The 22,184-nt window shown below is 37.4% G+C and overlaps 1 protein-coding gene across 1 annotated transcript in view; it reads right to left on the bottom strand.

Moving 5' to 3' along the window:
• Positions 1–22,184, bottom strand: part of ZNF521 (zinc finger protein 521) — a 199,126-nt gene that overhangs the window by 32,902 nt on the left and 144,040 nt on the right. The window contains exon 3 of the mRNA XM_044682955.1: positions 1,046–1,177. Coding sequence (XP_044538890.1) covers positions 1,046–1,177 — 132 coding nt within the window. The remainder of the gene's footprint in view (positions 1–1,045; positions 1,178–22,184) is intronic.

Raw genomic sequence — 22,184 nt, 5'->3', positions numbered from 1 at the left:
CCACAAAAACAAAGAAGAGGTTGACTGAAGAAATAACTGAAGGAAGCCATCTCTCAGACAAATTGCTGAAAGCAGAGATATCAACAGCTTCAGGCACTACTGTTAAGTCATACCATGAAAATGGCCATTCTTTTTAAATTTATGACTAAATAATAATCTGTACTCTAAATACAGTGAAATAAAAATTGGTACTTAGCATTTTCTTATGGGAACCCCCCTCCAATCAAATTCTTTAGAGAAGGCAAATATTTTTGTTTTCTTCACAAGCAAAAAGAGATGGGCAGAGCTATAGGATCTTTGACCATCAATGAACCATGCAAATATGTAGTTGTCACAAAGCATTCTCCAAAAAATGAATCTTCACTGCTGAGAGAATATTAGGGATGGGCAGATCTGGTCACATTTACCCAATGAATTTCATTTTAGTTTCTGATTTTCTTCTTATAAAGTCATATGATAATAATAAGGACTTCCTATTAAAAGAGCAAATTCATTTTTAAATCTAATTAAAAATCAAAAACTTGATTGTACATAAAACAAGAGTGGATGCTATCTGTTTTTCAGCTCGTATTTTGAGCAAAATTACTTCCTCCAATGTTCTCTCATTCCTTGTGTGGAGTGGGCTATAAAATTTTTCCCATCTGAAAAGCAGATGTGTGGACAATAGCACCACACTTCTATTTGAACATCTGTGATTAAAACACAGCTGTTTTGCAGGCAGCTTTAACCCTGGTAACCTTTGAACATCAAGAGGATGAAAGTGAGCAAAATGTGGGTCTCATTCTGCAATTGGAAAAATGCAAACTTCTGACAGAAGAATTTGAAATGCCATTTGTGCACGCTGATGCTTAACCTCCATCCCTATCTGAGGCTTTAAGTAGGCAGCAATCAATAATGCTAATATGCAGAAATCAAACATCTTCCCCCCAAATTGACCTAAAGTCATATCTGCAAAAGGCCATATCAATGGGAGGTATGCATTTGTAGGAAAGACATGATGCCACCCTAAGACACCCCAGAGTTTTTCTGAGCTTGGTTTTCCTACCTGTAAAGCAAACTGGACACTTAAAGGTGCCTCCCATTCCTTCAAAGCTGTGTTCTATCAGGTGGCACTGAAGTTTGGCAGGGGAATCAAAGGTCTGATTACAGAGTTTGCACTCGTGGTTCAGTCCTTCATCTGTAGAAGAAAAGGAATCAAAAAGAAAAGTGAAACTTAACCATGTTTGTTTTTTTTTCTCACATAGTAAAGATAATCCTAACAAACATCTATCTTATGCTTCTATAATTTAAATAAATTTCAATGTCAAAATATTTTGCAAATTAAAAAAACAGAATAATAAAGAAGGAATAAAGTCAGAAGTGTCTCCTTCTAAATATCATAGGTTTAAGGAATATGTATTTTCAGGGGATATTCCAAGGAATCGTAGGTAAAACACAAAAATGTGGATGATAAAATTATTATACTTTTCAATGCAAAGCTCCTTACATCTAGCTCTCTTTGCCAAAGGGAGAATAGCCATCCCCTGTAGTTTCCTTCTCTATTCTGCCCTTCTGCTTTTCAGTCCTTTTACCAGAATTTCTTGTTTCCTTAGCCAAGTGGCTCTAAAAATCTCTGTTTCTATTGTTAGTATAAGGCCTCTTGTAATCTTCCTTAAGAATATTGGTCCTCTTTCCTACTTTTCTAACTTCTGGTAGCTTTTACCCATTCTGGAACTAGTAAGGTTTAGTATTTTTCTGAGTTAATTTCTTTTACATCTTTAAGTATGGGGTTTTTTCTCTGATCTCATCTTTTATTTTTTTCTCCCTGAAGTTCTCTTCTCTATTACAATTCTGTTCAAGATCTCTCTACACTAGCATATTTCCTCCACATGTGAGGAACATTTCCTATTGGATGGATGAGTTTAATAGTTGCTAGGTAAGGACTCAATTGTATGCTCTAATCCTGATATAAAAGGACCAATTCCCTAAGCAATAATTAGAAACTACTTTCCTAGATGTTTTGTCTTACATGTAGTAGCTGTGTAGTGTTTGTTGAATGAATGAATGAATGTTAAAGCGGTAAAGTTATATATTCAATATAGAAAAATCTAACGGGAAAAATAGAGCCATTTTACTGAGTCATGGAGTCATATTACAAACATTATTATTCTAAATATGATATAATTATAAGAGTGTTGCCATTTTGAACCAAAATATGCTTTTAAAATTTGCATATCTGTATGAGGCTCCCATACAAATCCTTTCTCTCAAATTTGGGAGATAGAATGGATTGTGTGAACCATCTACCCTGTTTTCAATTCCCACATTCTGCTCATCCCAAGCAGAGCTAAATATATTTGACATGGTAAAATCACATAACTTTTACCCAAGTTTTGCTCTTAGGCAACATCTTGTAATATGCCAACCACTCTTCCTTATGAAAACAATTTCCCCAACTGTTCTAATAACAGATTTCCTTTTGATTAAAAGCTTTATACTGTCTCCTTCCCAAGTCTCATCTGAATTTGTTATAATAAACAATGAAAATTAGTGACATTGGGACTACCTCTAAAAAACATCTCTCATTCAAGACAGAGGCATTTAACCTTCATTCCCTGGTTTTCATCCAATTTGTGAAAAGACAACTGTCCTCCTTCTTTTCACGCTATATGACTATTAGCCACTCTACCAAGAGAATTTACGGTGAAATAGTCTGGGGGCAAAGCAGTGTATAGGCAACGTGTCCAGATGCAAACATTTCCTCCCTTCAGGTCACAGGAAAAATGATTTGTATAAGTGGTGAGCCAACTGGTATTGCCAGCATCACAAAATCCCAATTACAAAGTGACTTCTTATTAGCTAAGTAGGAGTAGAATCACTCTATTTGTATTCCTCATCTTTCTTCTCACACAAGTAGGAGTCTTTAGAAGCAGAGGATTGGAATTTATAAAAAGAGAAGCAAAGCACTAATTAAGCCACCCGGTACTGTCTACATTTCCAAGACATAAAAACCCACTCTGCATTTGGGTGGCACAGTAAATTCCTTGATTATAATTATGTAAGAGGGGTTTTAATTGTGCATACTGAGATGACAAGGGGGTAATACAAAAAGCCTTAAGGATTATACATGATCAAGAGGTTTTGGTCCATTTTTTCCCCCTAGAGTCACAAATAAAATATTACCTTCCTCCAGAAATTGAGGAGTGTAAGGGATGCTATTGTATATTAGGTAACTGGGTCAGTAAGTTAATCAAGAGCAGTATTTGTGAAACTGAAATGAATTTCTATTTCCCATATGCTGCATATTATTATTTTGGTGTAATTATGGCTAAATCAAAACCTTATTTTCTTCATTTCTCCATCATAATTGTTGCTAATAACATAGGGCTATGACCATGTGCAATTTTTCAATATTTCATTAAGGGATGTTTATTTTACCAGGGTAGGTGCTCCCTCCACTTTTGGAGATAGCAATCCACTCCTCTTTGTAGACCATTTCTATGAACGGCCTAGGATTAAAACAATCACCACCTAGTGAGCAACATTTGATGATATGCCTTCCTAAATTTAGATGAGATGAAACAACAGAGGAAACTTTATTAGAGGACAAGGGACACGTGTAATCAAAAATAATCAACCATCAAAATGCAAGAGACAATATTTGTGACATTGATGGCTTTTCTTCTATTGTTATAGAACACTCTTTTGGTAGAGCAAAAATGAGATCTTTAACTACAGCCCCCACAAAAGTTATCTGTACAAAGTGACTTTTTTTCCTGTCTAGAGCTTTTTTGTTTGTAGTGACAATGGAAATTTCAAAAGTAGATATAAAAATATATGTGCGAGTACATACATATACAACCACACACACACACACATATATATATACATATATATGTAAATATATATATATAAACTCACTTATGATACATATAGCTCATCTTCTGTTAGAAAAGGCATCAGCATTTATATTTCAACATGATTATATTACTCATTAAATATTAAATTTGGAAGGACTGACTCAATTCTAACTTCTACTTCTTTTGGACTTGCTGTAGTTTATGAATATCCTTCCTAAAATATGACACCCAAAATACAATATTCTAGACGTGATCTACTCAGAGCATAATCAAAGGGTTATATCCCTTTCCCATGTTCTGAACACAATAGGTTGATGGCAAGATCACATTCATTTTTTTGGCTGACATATCACAGTGGCAAATCATTTGGAAATTGAGGCCACTATGCTCTTCAAAACATTTTCATATCAATTTATGTCCAGCTATGAATCTTTCTCATGGACTTATGCAACTGATTTTCTTGAAACCAAACAGGTTTTGAATTACAAGGTAGGCCCATGGAACACTGTAAAGAATCCTGTACATTATATCTGTGTTGGATTCTTCTAGTATTCAACTACCTCTACAATATGGTAGTAAAAATGAGTTGGTTCCTATAACTGATTTTTTTCATGCCCATTTCACCCAAAGCTGGCCTTTCTAACAGAGTAATGTGATAGGTGGACCATAGCAAAAAAATCTGAAAATGAGAGCATAAATACATGGATCCTCACAAAGCAAATGTTACAAAATTACAAAATACACACAAAAATATTCTGAAAATAAAAAAACACTGATGGGCATGCTATGAAAATGTCTCTGATATCCATCTCATCTCTCTTTTGCCTTTCCTCTGCCTTCCACCATGAGGAAATACAGACTACTAGACAGATATCATGAAAAATTAAAGAAAAAAGAGGATCTCAAAATGTTATCATGATGTAAGTGTGATATATCTGTTTTCGTTCATATTGGAGAGTATTTTTGAATATGAACTTTAAGAAAAAAGCCAGTTACTTTGGCAGAAATAAACTTATACTTTATTCTAGACATGTTAGGAGGATGCTAAATTCTGCACCTTACTTTTCCTAAAGATTTCTAAAATTTTTGATAAATCTAGTTAAGTCTGGTCACTCTTTCCACTCTCATGTTGGCTTTTGTCTGACCCTATCTTTGTTTAGTAAACAAGATGAACTAAGGCAAATATCATAGCCTAGAACCAAATTTAATTTTAATTAAAAGTTATTCACCCAGTGACAAATGCAGCAATTTGTATTTCGAGTATAACTGACAAGAAATACCAGATCAGAACCTATTCTAAAAAGCCATTTTATTCATACTTTGGAAAGCTTTCTTTTTCTCCATCTACATAAGAGAATGCATAAACACACGTGCAAACATATGTACATAGAGGCACATACACACCTCATGAAAGTGCTGAACAGCTTTTAAAAATGCCATCAAAATAATTATCTCTGGTTTTTTAAAAAGTGGTGGCTGACAGTAATTGAAAAATACTGTCTGATTCATTTATTAAAGTGAGATTCAGAATCAATTGAGTCAACTAACCCTTAGAATATTCTATTAAGAAGGTTAGCTAAATCTTTATAAGACTTATATGTAAGAAATAATGTAGAAAAATCTTAAAACAAACAAACAACTATCAGGTATTGGTATCACTATTAAAGTACTTCTAACTAAATTGGTACAAAAATAGCAACTGCTAAGAAGTAGGAAAAAAAAGAAAATTATAGCTTAAGTAAATTCTATGAAAGAAAGAAGGAAATTAACTTTTCAAAATAAATTTGTGATTTTCAAGACCAAAAGATAAAACTACTTTCTTTAATACTCTGGACAGGTTTTTATATGTATGTGTGTGTAATCCTGCATTTTTTTATTTTATTGCATATCTGTAATAGTCCAAAAATGGTGGGTGTCTGGACTAGAACTCTAAGCTCCCTTCTGACTCTGAAATCCTATGATCTTATGATTTAATTCCTACCTAAGTAAAATTAGAAGCAAACAACTACTGCAGATTATGAATGGAAGGTCTCAACTGCCTTTTCCATGGATCTCCATTGAAAGCTGTAACAGAAGATGGTTTTGACATAACTGAGAAATTATTTTACTGTCTGCATGTAGAAATCTCAGCTAAGTTAATTATTTCCGTTTGTTAATCCTCGCTCAGGTGATACATTTGTACATAAATGTAAACAGGAATCAAATTCTACATAGAAGAGGCTGATAGTAATGTAAATATTTACTCAAATATTAAATGTTTCAATGGAGAGAGGCAGAATGTAATTGAGGTGCAATCCATTACCTTAGTAGGAGGCTTGAGAGTCAAGCTATAAAACTTGAAACTGTAAGAATAAAAGCCCACTCTCTTCTAAAGCCAATTAAAAAGGGGTAGATTATTTCTACCCCTCTGACTTCTGAAACCTGGGCCTGCACATCTGCTAATTTGCTACTTTTATTGCTTGGAAAACCGATAAAATTGTTACCATTTGGATGTTCACGCACAACTCAAGTTACAAGCTCAACATGGCAATTGTTAGTTTAACAGAAGACACTGACATTTCAATATAAGCTTTAAACAAGAGAAACCCTTTAAGCAGCCTCCAGACTGTATGTCCCATGTTTATGCTCCTTTTCCTTCAATAAAAACAAAAACCTAGCGCGGCTACAAGCAAATGTTCAGTGGTTGACTTACATGCAGCTGTTATCCCAGTAACCACTGGGGGCCCCCTTATATTGTCTGATCAACACTACAGCCATTACGGAGGACCAATTTGTAACGGTTTATAAGTAGGACTCTTTCTCTCGGTTACCCCCGAGACTGTCCAGAAGGGTCCTTCAGCCTCTTACACTGCATAAATCTATAGGCTAAGGTCCAAAGATATAAACCCCTCCTGGTAAATCATCATGTGGCAAGGTCCATACTTAAAAGCTCTGATCAGAGTGGGAGTAAACTCTGCCCTCAGAATCCAAACGCAGGAATCAGATGGCCTGCAGTTGCTGTAATTTTCCAGTTACAAAGGGTGGACTACTTTAGCCTTGTGTCTTTTTTTTCCCCCTTTTTCCATAAGAAAACTATGCCCTAAACCAATTTCTTTTCCCCTTTCTACTTTGCTTCTCCTTCTTCCCTAAGTTAATTTCCTGAGCACACATTTATAAGCCAGAGGTCTGAGGAACAACAAAGAAAAGCCACAGATGACAAAACTAAGCCCTCGGCTACAATGGCTCACCCTAGAAAGCAGGGGGGAGAGAAATCGGCCACAGAACTCTGCTGTAATTTGCCATGTACACAACCATCGATTCCTTCTAGGTTCCCACATTCCTGCCACTATAGTTTCTTGTAGGAGATATTTCACAGCTGTAAATGTAAACACAGAGAGGTGCTAATTTGGCAGTGGAGAATTTCATTCAGATTTCCAGACCCCAAAGTAAGGAAGGGTTGGAGGGTACTGGGTAGCATGCTAACTTTCCTTTGCACCTGTTTAAAAGTGCTGCATTTAATCTTCTGAAGTATCACATATGGAAATGAATGATGCCCAAAGACAGACACTAACACCTTATTCTGGGGTCTCCTCCCAGGAACCTCTGCTGCTGTCAGTCTTTCTGATTATACCACCAAAAACAGGAAACGATGTGCATTGAGATGAAATATGAACATCAGAATATTGCCATGAGAGCTGGTAATCCCCAATTCAAATGAGCACCAGGTTCTAAAAACAATACTCTCAGCCATGGGAGCCCTTATGTCTAGGAAAGAAAGGGGCGAGGGGGGGGGGGGAGCAAAAAAGACATTTTGTCCACTAATCCTTACTTCAGTTCCTATTTCTGGGAGCTAGAGAAAATAAGTCAGAATTGTACTGAATCACCACTTTGGACTTTGAATTTGTTATTGTTTTTGTCTTGTTTTAAATCTGTTGTTGCTGTTGCCAGTATACCAAAGGACTAACAGGCTTTGAACCTTTTTTTATTCAAAGGCTCTAATATTGACACGACAGTTTCCTGCTTTGGACTTCTTACTATCAGCAGGACTTGGGTAGAAAATGATTCAACTGGGGTAGCCTGCACTGTACCCAGCAGATTTAAAAGAGCCTGGGGGCTGCCTAGAGCCCCATAAACATCAGCAGCTTGGAAACTAGTGGGAGGTCCAGGTGGGTAAGGATGGGAGAATCAGGATGTGGGATTTTAGCTTCTCTGAGATGCAATATCATCCAATTCCTTGATGGCTGCTATTGGTTGTATAGAATACTTACTAGAGGGTCTCTTTTTCTTTCTCTCTTTTTTGGGAAGGGGAACACTAGAATATTATTCATAAAAAATAGATTGCTCTTCAGTTTGGGGGATCAACAGAGACTTCAGGAAGGAGGCTGAACATGGAGTTGGCAGGTGGAGAAGGAGAAAGATATCTCTTTGGGTTCTGGGTCTGATGGAGATGCAAACAACTTTAATTCCTTTTCCTGTTTCTGTTCTGTACCTGGTCCCTTTCCTTCCTACCCCAAGTTTCTAATCCAAATCTGAAACAGCTTAAAATCTAGGGTTCTGAGAATATGTCAGGCCACCAAATAACATACATTCTGAGATGATGCTTCCCTCCCTTCGTCCTAATTCCTAAAGTCATATTTTTGACTGTGCAGTAGAAAGTACTCTGTATTTCAAGTCAGAAAATCTGTGTTTAAATTTCTTACTTTGCTGGTTAATAGTTGAGTGGCCCTTGGAGTTAACTCACAGGACCTCAGTTTCTCTATATGTAAGATGATGGTATTGAACTCAATGATTTCTAAAGGCCCCTCCCAGCTATGAGTTTTTTGGTCCCCATGACAGACCTATTACCAATAATTTTTCCCACTATTTCCATAGTCTCGCTTCCATTACAGGTACAAATCTCCCTCTATTTCAAAGGAAGTTCAACCTTTGTATTCTGTCCCATGGAGAGAAAATCACCAAGAAGAGGGGAGCTGCTCAATGCAGGCACAGCGGCTCTTAATGGGATAGGATCCAATTAAAGCAGAGGTTCATTTCTTTGAAGGCAGTTTAAAAAATTAGATCTGCTTTTAAGGAAAAGCCGCTCTCCTACATCTTCAACTTCAATGTATTTTTATCTAAAGTAAAGGATGCCTTTCAGTTCAACAACTGTTCACATTTTTGCTTGGCTGCACTCACACTGGCTCCATGTAATAAAGTCAAAACTTTCACCACGTGAACCTTGGTACTGCCCTAATTTCTGCTAAAAACAGAATTTCTTAATGCAGGAATACAAGTAATAATAACAAAAGATTCCTTTAGCTTTAACTAACAAACTAGGTTTTGAAATGTAGCTTTGAAAATAGCCTTTTTCAATTGAGTAAGGCAAGATTTAAATATAGCGGAGGCCCTAGCTACTGAATAACAGTGGTTGTTAGGGAAGGAGGGCAGCAAAGGGCATCCGATTACCAAGAGAGTGTTCAAGAAATGAGCAATGGGGTTATACACCAATTTATGGGACATGCATAATTTGCTCCTCCTGAAATCTTGCCTCTCCAGAAAGTGATGGTGCTGAGATTAAAGGGATATGCATAGGTATTAGATCTGTGATTTCATTAGTATAAGATTTTCTCTGGCAAGGAAATACCCTCTAGCAAAGCAGGTGAGCATCGTCAAGCAAATTGCCTGGAGCACCATGAGGGTACATGAATTGTACAAGCTCATCCCACTTGCATGTGTCAGAGGCAAGCCTTGAACCTAGGTCCTTCTATTTTCAGGATTGGCTCTCTATCTCCTATGCCACATTGGCTCTCAAACAAGTGATGAAAATTAAATTAAGATTCTATGGTTTCGCCAGCTGTTTGAAAAGAAAGTTGCATATCACCCATATACTAAGTAATGCACATTGTTATGCCACTAGTTTAATAGGGAAGTTCTATTTTAGCAAGTCCCTGAAATGGGCCCAAAAGCACCGGCCCAAATAGAAACTCTACAGGTAGATACAAAATAAATGTCTCATGGACCAGCTTGTTTCTAACCCAAATAAGGTGAAGTTGTCATCACACTGTACTCATCCTGGGAATATAAAAGTTATGTCTTGCATTTGAATTAAATGTGAAATACAATATTAAAAAAAAGTGTGGGTGTGTCTGTGGTTGTGTTGAAACCCTTGATTTGCCCAAATTATTAGGACTGGCATACCACATGTGATAATAACTACACTTGTATTTTAAGTGATGTTTTCTAAGTTTTCAAATAATTTCCCTTCTGCCAAGTCATGTTAGAAGGCTGTAGTTTTCATGCTTTTTGTTTGGACAGATGACTTTTTCTCTAGTTTGATGGTAAATACCTACTATTAATGCCCCCACGTCTGGGACTTCCGTCACTGGTGGAAGTACAGGTATAGCTACCTTCGAGTACTGCACAAAAAAAACACAAATTGGTCAAATGGAAAGAGGATATTTCATGCAGCATAAACCAAATGCAACCTGTTCTAAAGTTAGGTCTGCTGGGAAAGCATCTCACAGAACTGAGACAGTCGAATAGTCAATATTAATTCCACACAGCAGTAGACTAGCAATTGGCACTATATACTATACACAACTCTCATCAGGTGCTTTTTGTTGTGGTTGTTCTGAGTGTAGAGCAAGGGTCAAGGCCTTTCCTTTTTTTTCTTCCCCTTCCTTTTCTGGCACAAAGCCACACATAGTCTTAAGAGAAAGTCTCCAAATACTGAAAGGCTGTTCCTTGTAGCTACAAAGCACTGCTTGCTGGCTGCTTCTCTTGGCTTTAAAATGAAATAAAAACAAAGAAATGGAATGTGGTTCACCTGCATGGACTTTCACAAGATGAGAGTCTTGAATGCCCTCAGGTTTAATGATATGAAAAGCTGGGTGGGAATCTCTAGACCTGATACTATTTGTAAGAATCATGGTAGACTTATAGAATCAGAAAGTTGGAAAGGGCCTTAGAGGTCATCTACTTCAACCCCTAAGAAACTTAGATTATTGATACACAGATGACATGCTCTGAAGCAAAGAAAAGTACTTAGAACTGAAGTTCAGAACTGGGGCTTAGAATATATCTATGATGGCTGGGGAAGAAAAACAGACCAAAATCCCAAAGGCAACTCCAAATTTCCTGGGGTAACCTTTTACCTAGCTGCTTTGTTATCACTATGGTAGAACTACAAAAATGATGTGGTGATTATATACAAATGGCAACACTATTTAATTGTAAAGATTTCACTTTTTTCTCATTCAGTTGCTGTGAGTTTCAATATGTAGCCTTTGGAGAGAAAGAAAAAAGAAAGCAGTGGCCTAAAAGACAAAAGAATTCTAAAAATGGTTATTAGAAATGTGTTTTTAAACTAGAATTCTTTGTTCTAACCAAATGATGCTAACTGTTAGAGGACATTTCCTGTGCATTATTAAAGTGATATACTGTAGTACTAGTTAGAACTCCATAACCTCTAAATTGCTTGATTGTAATTAAGGTCACTAGTTTTATTTAGGAAGGTTCAAGGAGGCTCCATTTAAGTTGGCTTAACTAGGGTGAATTTAATGTTATGTCCTTGCTGCATTGCTGGAGGGGGCTGTGACCAGAATGCTCTGGTTCCTGGAGCTGAAAGGGTTTCTTGCATAATATTCACTATAAGTTGTCTTTTGTTTGGGCTTTATTTTAAAAAAGATAATAGAACTCCTTAATAATGAGTACAGAATAGCATTCTGTAGACTAGAGAGACTGAAAAGTTTGGAATTCGAGAATCTGAAAGATTCTATTCTATTTTTATTCATATATTGCAAGTTTTACAGCTATCAATGACTATGAAGATAGTTTTCAAAATATATTCCCCTTGCAGGTTAGACAACATGATATCTAATCAATATGATCAATTAGAATTTAATGATAAAAGAATATAAATAAAGGACATCCACAGAAAATAAGGAAGAGTGAAGGAAAGAAAGGAGATTCGGTGAACTGTGTTGAAGAAGAGTGGCAAAAGCAATAGAAAGAATATGTGAAGTTTGAAGAAAAGAATAGGATGGACCAAGAGGTTAGAAAGAAGGGAAAAGAAACAAAAAGGTAGTTATGAATGAGAATGGAGCAAAAAGAAGGCAAAATAAAAGATGAGAAGAAAATGAGAGACCCACCCAAAAAGCAGAGAAGACAAGAAGTAGCAGCAGAATGGAAAAGCTTAAGGATTTGATCCATGCTCAAAATTTTACTGGATGTAAGCTCAGAAACATTCATCTCTGGACAGAATGCTGGCAAATTTCAGTAGCTCCAATGGCAATAATGATAAATGCAGTTTTTTACAGCCAAGTGGCTCAAGCAGCCAACTATGTTACTGCTATATAATTAATAACAATAAGCAATTAAAGAGAACAGCAGGTTACAACTATAAGGTGTCAAAATATATTAGCAGAGGAAAAAACTGCAACAATACAGTTAAGAGAAAAATAAATGTACAATGTGTGAGCCCGTGTTCTGTCTCATCTTTCTTTGTATATTTTGGATTAAGCTTTTAGACTCCAAGAAAAATGTGAGATGACATAAAACTACTATGTGGTGATTAACATCACTCCAAAACCAAATAACACTTCCAATGCTCAAAGGAAGTCTGAAATATGATAGGATAAAGATGACTACCACAGCACCAGAGATTTGGCTGACCATTATATGAGCATTACCCTTTTATTGCAAAATACTCTAATAAATACCTTCCAAAATGGCATTTGTTGGGTTAAATATTTTCAAAGATCTCCGAGTGTTTCCCTTTTTAATGTAAAATGCAGGAGGAAAAATAAACTGGAGAAAAGTCAAGGGGAAAATTTTCAAGGGAAAAAGGAGTCATGTTGGCTTCCATCAAGTCACAGAATTTTAGGTCTCAAAGGGACCTTGAAGATCTAATCCACCCTAGTCACTTTCTTCATAAGGCAAGTGAGATCCAGAGAAATAAGGATTGGCCCAAGGCTATACAACTAATTAGTTTGAGAGATAGGATTAGAACCTAGGCTTCTAGATTCATGGACTCATGTTCCCTTCTGCTACATCTAATCTATGTTGCCATTCAAAATCTTCACTTAAAAAAAATTGTGCCTTAGCTTTGGTTTTTCATTATTTCATTATATAAGTTAGAATTTAAAAGGGGAAGAAAGTTGTCTTTTCATTTATTGCCCTTATTGGCTTGTGAGGTTGGTTTCCAAATCCCCTGCTTCTTTTCTCCCTGAGAAACAATGCTCTGGAACTTCTGTGATCCAGGGACAGCTGTCGTCCTGGCCTCCCTCAGCTATTAGGAAAGCATCCCTTCAGTAGAAGATTTCTACAGGGACCTTTCTTTCCTTTCTTTCCCCCTTCCTCCTATCCCAGGTATTTTACAAGTTCTTGAAACCTTATGCTATGCACAGCCCTTGGTTTTGGACAGCCAATCTAACCATGGTGCTACACAGTATATGGCTGGCAATGAAGGAAGGGTTTCCAGCCAGCAAGGCTCCTAGGCTTTCTTTCAATGGCAATAACTCCCTTCTTTGGTTAAATGCACTACCTGGAACTAGGTGGAGGTTGGGCTCTTGATATTCCACTCTAGAGGATTAATTTTAGGTGCCTAAAAAAATGATGAAATAAAAAATGATGATTCCTGGACTTTTCTCACTCCAAGACAGAGATTTATCTGTACTTATTAAGAAGTCACTCCTTGATGGAGTAAGTTAGGCATTTGGAAAAACACATTGACTGCTGCTCCAAATTGCTAACTTATCGGAGAGGTGACCACTAGTGTGACTTGAAATTGGGAAAAACTGAGCCAGGCGTGTTTCCTTCTCAGGAGACATTCTGGGCAGGCCAATTAATACAATCATTACATGTTGGGATAGATAGGGAGGGCACTGCGCACATCACCACAAGACCATCTCTATCTATCTATCCTAGCCGGCTGCCAATAGGAAGCAATACTACAGGATGATTCAGCATCACCTGTGAGAAAACACAACAAAAGGTGTGTGGAATTGTGTGGAAGATCTTTCGACTCATTAAAGTCTGGTTTAGGATTGAAGTGGGCAGGCATTGATGAATGTCCCCCCATCACCACCACATTCAAAACAGAAAATCAAAGATGATGAATGGGTCTGATAAAAAACAAAAAACAAAAAACAAAACCCCTAAAAAACAGGAGTTACTTAGAAAAGTATTTTGTTTAAGGGAAGAACAAAATACAAAAATTGAAGAGAATGACCATCAGTTACTCTGTGTTTTACCTTTTGCAAAACTATAAATCATTTCTAAAGCTAGAATGCCAAATTATAGATACTTTGAACACAATAAAAGTTTAATACTGAAAATTTGTAAGTTTGCCCCAAACCTGAACCAATTTACTTAAGATTCAATTTCAAATGTTATATATCATCTATTTCAGCAATATAAAGAAGATGAGTGTCAGATTTCCTAGTGAAAAAGAAAATGTATTAAAATAAAATCAAGTATTCATCAACATTCTTAAACACTGTATGTGTAAAAATGCTCTCGATCCACACTCTCTTCCCAAAGTTCCCCTATGTGTAAACATCTTGCTTTTAGTTCTAGCATCCAAGGTACACAAGGTTTGCATTAGGTTCAGCCTCCTTCATATTACAGATCAGGAAAGTGAGACTGAGAGAAGTTAATTGACCTCTTTAAAGCCACAGGAATCATACGTAGAAGAGTGACATTCAAACTCAGAACTTTTGAACTATACCTCATAGTTCTTTTCAGTATAAAAAGAAGGCAGCCAAGTGGTTGCAGACCTGGGTTCGAATTTGGTATAAATCACTTACTAGTTGTATGACTCTGGACAAATCACTTAACTTCTCTCTGCCTCAGTTTCCTCAAATTGAAAATGGAGATCCTTAGCAGCATCTACTTCATGATGTTGTTATAAGGATTTGTAAAACTAATATTTGTAAAGCACTTACCACAGATCTTGGCACATGGCAGGTGCTTAATAAACACTTATTCCCTTCCTCTTATATCACTTATCATAACAATCTTATAAAGAAATATGAAAGTAGAATCTCAAGTTGTCACAGTTCTTTTTTTTTTAAAAACCTCTTACCTTTTGTCTTAGAATCAATATCATGCATTGTTTCCAAGGCAGAAGGTGTCAATGGGCTTAAGTAGGGTTAACTGGGGTCATAAAGCTAAGAAGTGTCTGAGGCCACAGTTGAACACAGGACCTCCCATCTATAGGCCTGATTCTCAATTCATTCAGCTACCCGTGTGCCCCTTGTCATTGTTCTTGATTAAAAGACAATGCTGCTCAGCTGACAGAGCCTTGGACTGAAGTCAGGGGAATTTTTGCCCAGGATCGCACCACTAGTTTACCCAAAAGCAAGACTTCAATCTGCCATCTTCCTTACCCCTAGGCTTGCTCTCTAACCGTAATATCATCTCTTTATATAAGTCAGGAGGTATTTTGAAGAATTCTCTCAAGAATTATTTTCATATGAAATGCTATATGCAAAGCAGTTTTAACTCTTCAATTCTCCAGTAAGTGAGAAAAAATGATTACCTATTTATATTTGTTTTTAATTTTATTTGCTTTAGGAAATAACCAAACAGAAGAAATGACTATTGTAAAAATAATCTGGAACAGGAAGGAAAAATGTCCTTAATTAACTATTGGTCATAATAACTAAAATTTTATGATCTACGAAAGGAAGGAAGAAAGGAAGGAAGGAAGGAAGAAAGAAAGAAACAAACAAACAAACAAACAAGGAAGAAAAAGGAAGGAAGAAAGAAAAAGAAAGGAAGAAAAGAAAAAAGGAAGAAAGGAAGGAAGGAAGGAAGAACAAAAAAGAAAGAAAGGAAGGAAGAAAGAAAAAGGAAGGAAGGAAGGAAGAAAAGGAAAGAAGAAAAGGAAGGAAGAACAAAAAAGAAAAGAAGGAAGGAAGGAACAAACAAACAAATGAATGAATGAAAGAAGGAGCGAACGAACGAACATTGAAATGTCTAAGGCATTTGGCTAGAATTAAGTAACAGAAGAATATACAAATATCCCAAGTTGATGAAAGTAGAAGACTTGATTTGGCTCCCTGATCTGGGCACATATTTCCAGCCACTCTTTTAGGAATCTCTCCTTCAACATTATTATTGCATGCTTTAGAAAACAGAATTATAAAGGTCTGACAAAGTGATAATAGCTGGGAAATTCCAAATAAGAGTTGTCACTTTGGCCTTAAGTCACCCAGTTATGCCTAGATATTACCTCATTGACTGTAGTTTACACCAACCCATATTCTGTGCTTGAGCCAGGGCAACTAGCTATACAGTGGTTATAGTTGAATTAAGAGTCTATAGAATTCAAAGTCTGTCTGTCTGTCCTGTCTGTCTGTCTGTCTCCCCCCATTCCTCATGGTCCCATCTCTCTCTATCTCTCTCTTTCTCTGCCTCTGTCTCTGTCTCTCTTCCCACTCTCTCTAGTTTTCCCTTCTTCCTCCTCTTTCCAATCTCTCTCTTTTGTCTCTAATCTCTGTTTCCTCCTACCACAAGGCCCTACTAAGGTATGAAGGAAGTTCTGATCATTACTAAGGCTATTCATTTGTTCAGGTATTTTATTCTCTCCCTTTTAATAATCATGATGATGCTAATAAATAGCTTAGATGTGTGTAATATGCAATTCTTTGTAAAGTACTTTCAAAAACATATCCTATTTGATCTTCCCAATAAACCTGTGAGGCAGGTGGAGCATATATCCTCACTTGGAAAGTGAGAAAATGGAGATTTGGAGAGGTTAAATAACTTACTAAGCAACTTGGCTTATAAATGGCAAAGGTGGGACTAGAACTCAAATTCTCAATGGCACAAATGATAAGCAACATCTGAATGAAATTTTGGTTAGGTATTCAATTTTAAGCCTGAAGTTACTAGGGAGTTATGATTTCTGAGAAACCAACATCATATTAGTTGGGAAAGATGGGAACAACTGCCAAAACATCCTCACTGTATACTAACATTACAAGATTTGCCTCAAGCAGTAAACAGCTAGAAAGGGAAAAATTAACAAAAAAAGAAATTCAGCTTTGACCCTTCCCAATTAACTTTTGTGGTTTTATTTTAGATTCCCCTTAAGGTTTTAATAAGGAAAATATGACACTAAATTTTGGAGGTTATTGTTCTAGAATACACCAAGCTTCAGTCAAAAACTTGGCAATCAAAACTCTGACTGATTCACACAAGTAATAACGAATTCCAACTTCTCTAATATATGTGTATGAAAGCTAATATGTTTCCCTCTATTAGCTAAATTCATGAAAAAAAAACAACAAAAAACCAACAACAAAAAGGTAAATATTTTTAAACTCTCTGGAACAACAAGGCAGAGCCATTTATTTTCCTACAAATTGTACCAGTTGTGAAGCTGTGTTCTCCTCCTTGTCATGTGGAGAGGTTCACATAGTCTGTTGAACGTAACTTACTGAGTCGATTTAGAAAATACCAAGAAAACCATATAGTGTGCTGTTCAAATGATTGGAGTTAACAAAAACAAACAAACCTTCTCTGGCCCCCAGAAATGTAAATAAAAAGTTAGATTTCCCTGTACTATGTTTGATTGCATTAATTGATGTTAAAAAAAAAATCTGCTGAAAATAAAACCCAGCAGTAGCATTTTTCTTTCCTAAATCACAATAGCAGCACATTACAAACATTACAAAAAGGTCCCCTGGTACAATTGTAAAGTTCCACTCTGGCAGAAAAATGCATCTACTGTATGCTCTCTCTCTTGCCATCCTTGCCCTCCTAAACAGACACAGAAACAGGTCACCAATGCAATTAAATGCACTTACTCGTTTCTTACATTTTTGTGCTAAGGAGCACTCCAAAATCCAGTAGTCAGCTACCCATTTTGGAGCATTTTGAGATGAACTTATAATGACATCTCTGAACTGCAGGCCATCATTGGATGGCATTCTGTTCATTCTTATAGGGCCCCTTAACATTGCTCCCAGGGAGGGAGGATCATTTCATGGTGGATGTGATCTGTGATTCAATTCAATTTGAGAAATGTTGATTAAGCTTCTGCTAGTGAGAGATAACATGACCTCATGCCTAAGGCTGTGACCTTGGAGTCAGGAAGACCTGAGTTCAAATCCTGCCTCACATATTTAGTGGCAGGGTGAGCCTCAGCAAGTCAATTAATTCCTATGGGCTTTTAGATCTCTTCTTGCTCCAAATCTCTGATCCTATGATCCCATGGGCATAGCACTAGGCTTTCTCCTGAAGCCGTCAAAGATCCCTGTCCTCGGTGAGCTTATGTGTTATTTAGGAGAGAAAGGACATGCACACAGATCAGGATAGTACAAGGTAGAGACCTGGGCAAACTGCTCTAGAAGAAGTTGAGGATGGGGACAATATTTTTTGCTAGGGAGATCAGAAGATGCTTCAAGGAGGAGATGGAATTGCTAAGTAGGACTGAGTCTTTTTCTTTGATTTGCAAAAATATCACAAACAACTTAATTCTTCCATCATCTCCCATGACTGTCCAAAAAGTGTCTTCTATGAGCACAATCATTTCTGTCTCCAAAGTATCATTCACTGATTTCTTTCCATTAAGTTTCCTTCACATCCACCATTTTTCTTTTCCATGTCAGCCTGATCAAGAAAAGAAGAGGGGAGGGGAGAAAGGGAGCTAGTATGTCATAAGGCACTTAGAATGGCAGCAAAGCTGTAGGTAGGGACCTTGGTGTTTATAGGAATTCTTCAGTTGAGAAAAGGAAAGGTTTTTCTTCCTCCATAAATCATTTTATTCTTCCAGCAAATCAAACCAATGAAAGCCACCTCAACTGTGATTCAAATTAAAGCCAGAGAAGGGAGGGGTGCCTGACAATGTTCACAGGAGGGGAAGCTTGGCAGTGCCCAGAGCCTTAGATTGAGACTGCACAGCAGGATCTTCTGGGCCATTCAGGGAAAAGAAGAGGGAGGCAGAAAGAGATAGACAGAAAGAAAAAAGGCATTCAGAGTCTCCTCTGCTCCCAGGGACCTCTAAGATCATCAACATTGCCAGTGACTTTGGTTGAGTTTTTGGACAAATGGGACTTATTTGGGCACAACCAGAAGTTTTGTTAAGTTCTTAACTTAACCCAGACATTTATGAGGAAATCTAGACATATGGTAACTATAAAGTTACTTCAAAAACAATACTCTCAAGATGTTTATGCTGGTAAATCACCCACTTCTGAAAACTCCCTCCTCGGTGGCAGTGCCCCAGCAACAGATGGTAAAGGTGATGGATCTGGTAAAGTAGGTAGGGGTGGAAGGGCTGGCTAGGGAGTTTAGCTTTGTAATGGAAAAAGCTCTTCTAGGAAGTGGCTAGTGGGGACAGTAGGGAAAATGAGTTCAGAGATGAATGGGGGTGGTGGAACTTAGATGTGACAGAAAATTCTGGTGTGGACAACAATTTGTCAGATAACCTTCCCCAGAATCTTTTAGCTCCTCAGAAGGAGTGTTTACATCTACCCTCTGAAAATTCTCAATAAAAAGATTAGCTCTCCCAGTAGACTCTATTTGCCTCTGCCACGCCATTACCAATTGCTAATCCAGTCCCTATTGTGGCTTCTCCCCTTAGGCAATGATGAGAGAGCTGGATAGAGAAGAGTAGAGTGATGAGGGATGTGAGGAGGAGGGGGTGAAAATAGGGGGAGAGGCTTGAAGTACTTTGCAGTAGTAGCTCAGAGCAAAAGAAGGCAGGGTGAGGATGGAGATAAAGAAGGTAACTATAAATTCAATTTTGGAAGCTTCTGCTATTGTTGAATATTACAATTGATGTATTTTTTATTCAGTGATATTAAATAACTTTTCCTTGACACAATCTGACCAAAGAATAACAGAATAAGAGAATATAGCATTATAAAGTTCCTGAAGCTTCTGGGGGATACACGCATCTATCCATCCCTTCAATGAGCATTTATTAAGTATCTACTGTCTGCAAAACACAGTATTAAGTGCTGGGAGAGGGAAAAAAAAATTGGATAAGATAAAATACACAATTTACAGCCCAGAGGGAAAATAAAATTCTAAAACAGATAACTGATTGATATGGCATAATAAATGCAAAACACTCTCCTGCAAAATATGTTGCTACATTTATACTGAAGGTGGAAGGGCTGAGGGGAAAATCAGGGAAGGCTCCAGAATGACATAATATTTGAGTTGGGCTTTCAAGGACAGTTAAGAATTCAACAAGTGAAGAGGACATGGTCAGCATTCTAGGTATAGGGAATCTTGTGAGTAAAAGAAAGAGAGACCGGAAGGCTGATGGCATATTTGAAGGATAGTAAAAGTTGAAATGCTTTCTATAAGGCTTCTAAGTCTGAATTAGGCCAATCTCCTCATTTCTAGGAAGAAAGGGGAAAGGACTAAATAGTTAAGATGTAGATCTTTAGGTATGAACCCCAAAGCTTTTTTATCTGTGGTATATAGTCCCTTAGTCCTCTAAACTGAGGCTTGATTCAGTTCTATAGCATTCAAGTTCAAGTAAGGGTAATTATATATTGGCGCTCTGTATCAATGGTTAACCTAACCATTATACTTCCCTAGAGAACAGTGCTGTACTCTCCACTCTACACGGAACTCAGTTTTTTCTTGACAAAGAGAATTCCAATAGTATTCTTCAGGCTCACTGGAGAGATTCTGCATCACTTCACTCCAACAGGTTGCTAGGCTGACACTTTTACTTGTGTCCCTATCACTCTTTTATCCTTGGTTTTATTTTTCAATATGCCCCTAGATTATAAGACTGGGAATTGGGGAGGAGAGGTAGGTCGAAGATTAAAGGAAAGATCTTGACAAAAACAACAACAATAACAAAAACAGCTATGTTGCTTCATCTTATTTCATCTAATCCATATATTCCCAACAATTCTCCCCGTAATCAGAGGTTCTCTTTCCTTAGAAGGAGTTTCTTATTAAACTCCATAGAGCAGGTAGGTGATAGGTGATGGCCAGACTTTAGATTTAAGATATTTTGAGGATTAGAGTGATTCCAAAAGCTAAACATGTCACCTGTTACTGGAGTCAGAGGGTAGAATGAGCACAGAATGGAAGAGTTTTATTTTCTTAAAAACTACTGTGTAGTTTACACGTATCTTTCAAAGGAAAGTATGAAAACTTTTCACTCTTGTCTTTCTGTTGAGGATTTGTATTGCTCTAACCCTGTAAGAATCTGGTGCTGCTAACCACCTGCCCTAAGACTTGACCAGCTGTTCTCAGTGAAACTAACCCCAGGGGTCAGCTGGGGAACACCATGGAGAAGACCTGGGGTCCTCAAAGGATAGGGTGGCCAGAATCCTTCCTGCCACAGAGGCTCCTTCCCTTTGCATAAAGGACTGTGCCTCATCATTAGCCTTTCCAACTGTATTCTTCTAGGGCATAGACTGAGGTCTCTCATTAGCACTGAAATCCCTGCCTCTAACAGAAGCACAGATGTCAGAAAAACCTGACCCAATATCTGGTTGCTCAGATGCTGTTTGCTTTTGTAAGCCTGAGGTTTTAGTGCATCTTGAGATGAGACAATGGGATTCTACTCTGTCCCTCCTAGTCTGGGGACAGTAATGGAATGCAGATTGCGTTTGCAAATAGACTGTGCCCTTTATAACACAACCACAATTAGGCTAACCTAGAAGCAACCCATGGAAAGCAACCCTAAAGGACAAAAGGTTCCAGACTGTAACCCGTCAAATGGAAAATGCATGAGACCACGTTCCCTGGAAACCGCCATGTTTGTCTTGGTACATACGCAGTAACCGGTCAAGTTCCCTTCTTTGGAAAAGAAATTGCAACAGCCCCCCTCCTTCATCTGATGGAGGACAAGAGTGGGGAGGGTGGTTATTGGCTCTGATAAAGGCCTTTCGATCATAGATAGATCAATAAATGAATGGATGAATGAATGAATGAATGGATGGATGAAAGACACATGAACTAAATTTCTAATAATCTGAAGAAATCATGCCAGCAACTGTTGAAGGCATTTATTGTTAGGGGCCCCTGGCCTCTGAAGCCCTCTGGGTGGGGGTGGGAGTGTCATCTCTTTATTTTTGATCTGTATTATGAAATGTTGGGGGCTTGTTCCATAAACATACCCTTTCTCCAAATGCTCCTCCCTGCCCTCTGAAACTTCCATTCAGAACACCCATTTATATTTAAATGCTGATGTTGAGCTTATACCCAGAAGCACTGACATTTTAAAACAGGAATAACTAAACCAGGATAAACTGCTAAATATAATTTATTGATGATAAAGTGCAAGGCTGAGATGAAATTGTAGCAATTGAATAATGAACACATTCACATCCTGCATAGTTTGACAATATGTGTGTGCTTCTGCCGCTCTATAGGTTCTGCCTTTCCTTGAAGGTTGGG

The sequence above is a fragment of the Gracilinanus agilis genome, chromosome 1 (genome assembly GCF_016433145.1).
Source record: "Gracilinanus agilis isolate LMUSP501 chromosome 1, AgileGrace, whole genome shotgun sequence".
Taxonomy (NCBI): Eukaryota; Metazoa; Chordata; class Mammalia; order Didelphimorphia; family Didelphidae; genus Gracilinanus; species Gracilinanus agilis.
Note: the sequence above shows the minus strand (reverse complement) of the source record. Positions and strands in the feature narration are given on the sequence as shown.